At 40.8% G+C, this 8388-nt stretch overlaps 1 protein-coding gene across 1 annotated transcript in view; it reads left to right on the top strand.

Moving 5' to 3' along the window:
- Positions 1–7962, top strand: part of LOC137074201 (transmembrane protein 255B) — a 22747-nt gene extending 14785 nt beyond the window's left edge. Inside the window, exons 5-9 of the mRNA XM_067442887.1 lie at positions 1927–2007; positions 3233–3318; positions 3419–3578; positions 3703–3852; positions 6616–7962. Of these exons, the coding sequence (XP_067298988.1) occupies positions 1927–2007; positions 3233–3318; positions 3419–3578; positions 3703–3852; positions 6616–6831 (693 nt within the window). The 3' untranslated portion in view covers positions 6832–7962. The remainder of the gene's footprint in view (positions 1–1926; positions 2008–3232; positions 3319–3418; positions 3579–3702; positions 3853–6615) is intronic.
- The last annotated feature ends 426 nt before the right edge of the window (positions 7963–8388 follow it).

The raw sequence follows: 8388 nt of genomic DNA, 5'->3' as shown, positions 1-8388 counted from the left end.
TGTGTGTGTGTGTGTGTGTGTGTGTGTGTGTGTGTGTGTGTGTGTGTGTGTGTGTGATGGGTAGGTTTAGGGGCAGTGTGTGTGTGTGTGTGTGTGTGTGTGTGTGTGTGTGTGATGGGTAGGTTTAGGGGCAGTGTGTGTGTGTGTGTGTGTGTGTGTGTGTGTGTGTGTGATGGGTAGGTTTAGGGGCAGTGTGTGTGTGTGATGGGTAGGTTTAGGGACAGTGTGTGTGTGTGTGTGTGTGTATGTGTGTGTGTGTGTGTGATGGGTAGGTTTAGGGGCAGTGTGTGTGTGTGTGTGTATGTGTGTGTGTGTGTGATGGGTAGGTTTAGGGGCTGTGTGTGTGTGTGTGTGTGTGATGGGTAGGTTTAGGGGCAGTGTGTGTGTGTGTGTGTGTGTGTGTGTGTGTGTGTGTGTGTGTGTGTGTGTGTGTGTGTGTGATGGGTAGGTTTAGGGGCAGTGTGTGTGTGTGTGTGTGTGTGTGTGTGATGGGTAGGTTTAGGGGCAGTGTTGTGTGTGTGTGTGTGTGTGTGTGTGTGTGTGTGATGGGTAGGTTTAGGGACAGTGTGTGTGTGTGTGTGATGGGTAGGTTTAGGGGCAGTATGTGTGTGTCTGTGTGTGTGTGTGTGTGTGTGTGTGTGTGTGTGTGTGTGTGTGTGTGTGTGTGTGTGTGTGTGTGTGTGTGTGTGTGTGTGTGTGTGTGTGTGTGTGTGTGTGTGATGGGTAGGTTTAGGGGCTGTGTGTGTGTGTGTGTGTGTGTGTGTGTGTGTGTGTGTGTGTGTGATGGGTAGGTTTAGGGGCAGTGTGTGTGTGTGTGTGTGTGTGTGTGTGTGTGTGTGTGTGTGTGATGGGTAGGTTTAGGGGCAGTGTGTGTGTGTGTGTGTGTGTGTGTGTGTGTGTGTGTGTGATGGGTAGGTTTAGGGGCAGTGTGTGTGTGTGATGGGTAGGTTTAGGGACAGTGTGTGTGTGTGTGTGTGTATGTGTGTGTGTGTGTGTGATGGGTAGGTTTAGGGGCAGTGTGTGTGTGTGTGTGTATGTGTGTGTGTGTGTGATGGGTAGGTTTAGGGGCTGTGTGTGTGTGTGTGTGTGTGATGGGTAGGTTTAGGGGCAGTGTGTGTGTGTGTGTGTGTGTGTGTGTGTGTGTGTGTGTGTGTGTGTGTGTGTGATGGGTAGGTTTAGGGGCAGTGTGTGTGTGTGTGTGTGTGTGTGTGTGATGGGTAGGTTTAGGGGCAGTGTTGTGTGTGTGTGTGTGTGTGTGTGTGTGTGATGGGTAGGTTTAGGGACAGTGTGTGTGTGTGTGTGATGGGTAGGTTTAGGGGCAGTATGTGTGTGTCTGTGTGTGTGTGTGTGTGTGTGTGTGTGTGTGTGTGTGTGTGTGTGTGTGTGTGTGTGTGTGTGTGATGGGTAGGTTTATGGGCAGTGTGTGTGTGTGTGTGTGTGTGTGTGTGTGTGTGTGTGATGGGTAGGTTTAGGGGCAGTGTGTGTGTGATGGGTAGGTTTAGGGGCAGTGTGTGTGTGTGTGTGATGGGTAGGTTTAGGGGCAGTGTGTGTTGTGTGTGTGTGTGTGTGTGTGTGTGTGTGTGTGTGTGTGTGTGTGTGTGTGTGTGTGTGTGTGTGTGTGTGTGTGTGTGTGTGTGTGTGTGTGTGTGTGTGTGTGTGTGTGTGTGATGGGTAGGTTTATGGGCAGTGTGTGTGTGTGTGTGTGTGTGTGTGTGATGGGTAGGTTTAGGGGCAGTGTGTGTGTGATGGGTAGGTTTAGGGGCAGTGTGTGTGTGTGTGTGTGATGGGTAGGTTTATGGGCAGTGTAAGGGGATAGAATGTAAAGTTTGTACAGTATAAAAACCATTACGCCTATGGAAAGTCCCCACAATTCACAAAAACCTAACGTGTGTGTGTGTGTGTGTGTGTGTGTGTGTGTGTGTGTAGGACAGGAGGCCGCTGATGGAGGGCCGCTGTGACTTTTACTCCAGCTCATCTTCTTACTCCTATGACAGCTACTACACTGAGGTGTGTTCATCTCATGACTTCACACTGTTTTCCTGCTCATTAACATGAATAACAAACCCACAGATTAATGAAGCACTGATGAACCTGTGTGATCATGTGCTCTGCTTCCCTCTGCTGGTCAGATATAAACATCACATCACTTTCAATCAATACACCGCTCAGGCATAACATTATGACAGGTGATCTCTTGATCACGGCTCCTGTTAGTGGGTGGGATATATTAGGCAGCAAGTGAACATTTCGTCCTCAGAGTTGATGTGTGTGAAGCAGGAGAAATGGGCAAGCGTAAGGATTTGAGCGAGTTTGGCCAGATTGTGACGGCTAAGACGACTGGCTCTTGTGGGCTGTTCCCGGTCTGCAGTGGTCAGTATCTATCAAAAGTGCTCCAAGGAAGGACCAGTGGAGAACCGGCCACAGGGTCATGGGCGGCCAAGGCTCATTGATGACGGTGGGGAGCGAAGGCTGGCCCGTGGGGTCCGATCAAACAGACGAGCTACTGGAGCTCAAACTGCTCCAGAAGTTAATGCTGGTTCTGTTGGTTCTCGGGTGTGTGTGTGTGTGGCTTACCTGAGGAACACATGGCCCCAGGATGCACTATGGGAAGAAGGCGAGCCGGCGGAGGCAGTGTGATGCTTTGGCCAATGTTCTGCTGGGAAACCTTGGGTCCTCCATCCATGTGGATGTTACTTTGACACGCTCCACCTACCTAAGCATTGCTGAGACCATGTTCAGCCTTTGATGGAAACGGTATTCTGGTGGCTGTGGCTCTTCCAGCAGGATAATGCTCCTGACACAAAGCACAAATGCTTCAGGAATGGTTTGAGGAGCACAACAACCAGTTTGAGGCGTCGACTCGGCCTCCAGATTCCCCAGATCTCAATCCAATCGAGCATCTGTGGGATGAGCTGAACAAACAAGTCCGATCCACCTCGCAACTTACAGGACTTAAAGGATCTGCTGCTAACATCTTGGTGCCAGATACCACAGCACACCTTCAGGGGTCTAGAGGAGTCCATCAGAGACGGGTCAGGGGGACCAACACAATATTAGGAAGGTGTTCATGTTATGCCTGATCAGTGTATATAAATTTCCATTTAAATCCTTAATTTGTCAAACACTTATCCAGCATGAGGAACATTGCAAGCAGTCAGTCATATAATCTACAATATTCCTAACACAGAATGTCCATTTTAAAGAGATGTGTGTGTTTTAATCCGCGGATCAGGTTTCCTGTAACTCTTACGGTAATCCGTGTAAACTGAAGGTGAAGAGCAACACCTGCTACTGCTGCGACCTCTTCCACTGCAGCAGGTGAGCCACAACCACTGAGCGTTACAGCGTGTGTGTGTGTGTGTGTGTGTGTGTGTGTACATTAACTGTGTGTGTGTGTGTGTGTGTGTGTGTGGGTTAGTCCAGAATATCACGTGCAGTACTACGAGTTCAGTGGGGTCAGCAGCTGTGCAGATGTGGTGAATCTGTACCGTTTGCTGTGGGCGTGTGTGGCGCTGAACGTGCTCGCCGTGTTTCTGGGCATCGTCACCGCCGCCGTTCTGGGAGCCTTCAAAGACCTGGCGAGTCTCATTCAGTTCCTACAGCGCTTTATACAGTACAGAAGGGCTCAGATTATACCTTACATAACACCTGTGTGTGTGTGTGTGTGTGTGTGTGTGTGTGTGTGTGTGTGTGTGTGTTTAGGCTCCTGTGGCTCACAGTCACATGACACCCAGTCCGGCTCCGCCCCCTCACATCCTGTACAATCCCAGCCAGCACATGATCACCTACACCGGCTTCTGCCCATCCGGACAAACTCTGCCCGCCTACCCAAACTACCCGCTCCCCATGCAGGTGAGCGCCACGCACGATCACTCAATATTATTACATCAATGCTTCAATACATGAGCATGAAATACTGGTTTGATTAGAGTTAAGGTTACATTTAAACGTCGGTCGGTTTTGTTCCGTTACGAGATTAAATTTAAACTTTAGTCGGTTTTGTTCCGTTACGAGATTTAATTTAAACTTTAGTCTGTTTTGTTCCGTTGCGAGATTTAATTTAAACTTTAGTCGGTTTTGTTCCGTTGCGAGATTTAATTTAAACTTTAGTCAGTTTTGTTCCATTACGAGATTTAATTTAAACTTTAGTCTGTTTTGTTCCGTTGCGAGATTTAATTTAAACTTTAGTCGGTTTTGTTCCGTTGCGAGATTTAATTTAAACTTTAGTCGGTTTTGTTCCGTTGCGAGATTTAATTTAAACTTTAGTCAGTTTTGTTCCATTACGAGATTTAATTTTAACTTTAGTCAGTTTTGTTCCGTTGCGAGATTTAATTTAAACTTTGGTCAGTTTTATTCCGTTACGAGATTTAATTTAATCTTTAGTCGGTTTTGTTCCATTACGAGATTTAATTTAAACTTTGGTCAGTTTTGTTCCATTACGAGATTTAATTTAAACTTTAGTCGGTTTTATTCCGTTACGAGATTTAATTTAATCTTTAGTCGGTTTTGTTCCATTACGAGATTTAATTTAAACTTTGGTCAGTTTTGTTCCATTACGAGATTTAATTTAAACTTTAGTCGGTTTTGTTCCATTACGAAATTTACTTTAAACTTTAGTCGGTTTTGTTCCATTACGAGATCTTATTTAAACTTTAGTCGGTTTTGTTCCATTGCGAGATTTAATTTAAACTTTAGTCGGTTTTGTTCCGTTACGAGATTTAATTTAAACTTTGGTCAGTTTTGTTCTGTTACGAGATTTAATTTAAACTTTAGTCGTTTTTTATTTCCATTAGGAGATTTAATTTAAACTTTAGTCGGTTTTGTTCCGTTACGAGATTTAATTTAAACTTTAGTCGGTTTTGTTCCATTGCGAGATTTAATTTAAACTTTAGTCGGTTTTGTTCCATTACAAGATCTTATTTAAACTTTAGTCGGTTTTATTCCATTACGAGATTTAATTTAAACTTTGGTTGGTTTTGTTCCATTACGAGATTTACTTTAAACTTTAGTCGGTTTTGTTCCATTGCGAGATTTAATTTAAACTTTAGTCGGTTTTGTTCCATTGCGAGATTTAATTTAAACTTTAGTCGGTTTTGTTCCATTGCGAGATTTAATTTAAACTTTAGTCGGTTTTGTTCCATTGCGAGATTTAATTTAAACTTTAGTCGGTTTTGTTCCATTGCGAGATTTAATTTAAACTTTGGTTGGTTTTGTTCCATTACGAGATTTAATTTAAACTTTAGTCGTTTTTGTTCCATTACGAGATTTAATTTAAACTTTAGTCGGTTTTGTTCCGTTACGAGATTTAATTTAAACTTTAGTCGGTTTTGTTCCGTAACGAGATTTAATTTAAACTTTAGTCGGTTTTGTTCCATTACGAGATTTAATTTAAACTTTAGTCGGTTTTGTTCCGTTACGAGATTTAATTTAATCTTTAGTCGGTTTTGTTCCATTACGAGATTTAATTTAAACTTTGGTTGGTTTTGTTCCATAACGAGATTAAATGTTGGTCAGTTTTATTCCCTTACGAGACTTAATTTAAACGTTGGTCAGTTTTGTTCTATTACGAGATTTAATTTTAACTTAAGTCGGTTTTGTTCCGTTACGAGATTTAAACTTTAGTCAGTTTTGCTCCATTAGGAGATTTAATTTAAACTTTGGTCAGTTTTGTTCCGTTACGAAATTTAAACTTTAGTCAGTTTTGTTCCATTACGAGATTTAATTTAAACTTTGGTCAGTTTTGTTCCGTTACGAGATTTAATTTAAACTTTAGCCGGTTTTGTTCCGTTACGAGATTTAATTTAAACTTTAGTCGGTTTTGTTCCGTTGCGAGATTTAATTTAAACTTTGGTCAGTTTTGTTCCGTTACGAGATTTAATTTAAACTTTAGTCGGTTTTATTCCGTTACGAGATTTAATTTAATCTTTAGTCGGTTTTGTTCCATTACGAGATTTAATTTAAACTTTGGTTGGTTTTGTTCCATTACGAGATTTACTTTAAACTTTAGTCGGTTTTGTTCCATTACGAGATCTTATTTAAACTTTAGTCGGTTTTGTTCCATTGCGAGATTTAATTTAAACTTTAGTCGGTTTTGTTCCATTGCGAGATTTAATTTAAACTTTGGTCAGTTTTGTTCCATTACGAGATTTAATTTAAACTTTAGTTGGTTTTGTTCCATTGCGAGATTTAATTTAAACTTTGGTCAGTTTTGTTCCATTACGAGATTTAATTTAAACTTTAGTTGGTTTTGTTCCATTACGAGATTTAATTTAAACTTTAGTTGGTTTTGTTCCGTTACGAGATTTAATTTAAACATCATTCGGTTTTGTTCCGCTAAGAGATTTAATTTAAATGTTGATCTGCTTTTTCCGTTAACAGATTTCATTGAGATTTAAACGTCACTCATTTAAGATTTTGAGATATATAGAGCTATGGCTTTAATTTTAGTTTAGTTTTCAGACAGATTTACTATATCATGATGTTGTTCACTATGAAATGTAATTTTCTACCACAGTAAATTTTTCGATGATATTGCCCACCTTTAAACAAGGCAGCTGCTAGAAAGTCAACACATGATGCTTTAATCTGATGTTATTTTTGGTTCTTGTCCTCCAGCATCTGAACGGTTGCCCAGCTCCGTCCCCAGGTCCATCCGGCCCCGAGGCCTCAGCCTCCCCATCCGATGAGTCTCAATCGGTCTCTCAGAGCGGGACAAACGGACCTCAAACCTCGTCTCAGGACCCCAGCGGATACATGCTGACTCCAAACGCACCCTCGCTCTACGCTCACTCATTAGGGCCCTTCGAGAAGCCTCCGCCCTACGCTTGCTGAAACACCTGACCTCTGACCCGCTAATGACCTCTGTAATCGTCAGTGTTTCTCCTAGCAAATGTGGTCGATGTTGTTCTCCAGTAGTTTCCTAAACATCTGGTCTTTAATGTTTGCCTCCCTGTTCCTTTGGTGGGATCGTCATCGTTTGATTCATTGAACCGAATCATAACTCAGACTGTACGAGCTCCATCTACACACAGTTGTATTGTGAAATGTGTCCGACTCTAGTCATAACACAATGCTTTAGTCTTCTTCTGCGGGCAGATCAACTAGTCATCTTACTGAGAAATGTGTCGACATGTTTTTATCAGATTCCTAATAACACGGTTTAATAACAGGTTCAATTAGTTAATAAACTGTTCATTGTTAAAGATTAACTCTTTCCCCGCCATTGACGGAATTTTCCAGCAATCCGTGTTTTTCGCTGTTATGCATCTTCTGAAAGAGTACAGAATCTCCGGATCAAAACACAGGAAAAGAAGCAAAAACAAGTGATAGAAGCCTGTTAAATTTAACACAAACTTTAAGCTTCATTCAGTAATGTTTTGATTTATATGCTGTCGAGGGTTAACGGCTGTGAAGCTTTGAGGTGTGGATGGACTCAATTTTCAATAACAAGCTTAGAAAATTGCATTTTTGTCAAGGTTGCTTTTTTATGAAACTTACCCACATTCAAGTGTTGATTAAAAATGCATAAAGCTAGAATAAAATGTGTTGTTTTTTAAAAGCAGAGGCTCTGTTCTGTCTTTTGGTATATTGAATGCTCAGAAAATATTCCGGGCTCCATGAACGTATTGTGAAAATAAAGATTTTTTTTAAACCTTGCGGGGAAAGAGTTAATAAATATTGTAACAACTTGATGTTAATGGATTAACTAATGGGACAAGTGTTACCTCTTGTTTTCTAATAAGAGGAAGTATATGTTTTTTTCCTTGTGTCCAAAGGCAAAACTTTAGAATTCATTGATTAATGTTCTTTAAAATTAACATAAAGGTAAAATGTAAATATTCAAACAGATATGATAATTAATTAATGTATTGGCTTTTTGCACATTTTAAACATTTTACATGCACACACACATATTCCCATGAGTTTGTTTTCAGTATTTGTATTGTCCTTATTTTTGGTCTATTCTGCATATACACAACCACGTTTTACCTTAAAAAAAAATTATAATTTCATTATTTTTAAGTTCATATTCTGTATTATGTCTGTAATCTTCAAATAAAACACCGCAATTAAAGTGGAAGACAGAATCCCAACTATGATATCACGTCCTTTCCCTGAAGAAAAATAAAACTTTTAAAATATTATGGTTCTTTAAACTGCAAAACTCCTCATTTTCTTTATCCAGATGAATATTCTTAAGAAATGTAACTTTTTTTTCCTAAGTTTTTTTTTCTTCTGAATCCATACTTCTGTTTTTTCAAATCCCAAAAGTATCAAACTAAAGCAGCAAGACTTTTCTGTCGTCGGGTTTTGTTTCCGAGCCGCTGAACGTCTGTGGAATTAAAGGACAGAATTCTCCGTAATAACAACATCCGCCTTTATTTGTTT

This window comes from Pseudorasbora parva, chromosome 4 (assembly GCF_024679245.1).
Source record: "Pseudorasbora parva isolate DD20220531a chromosome 4, ASM2467924v1, whole genome shotgun sequence".
Lineage (NCBI taxonomy): Eukaryota > Metazoa > Chordata > Actinopteri > Cypriniformes > Gobionidae > Pseudorasbora > Pseudorasbora parva.
Note: the sequence above shows the minus strand (reverse complement) of the source record. Positions and strands in the feature narration are given on the sequence as shown.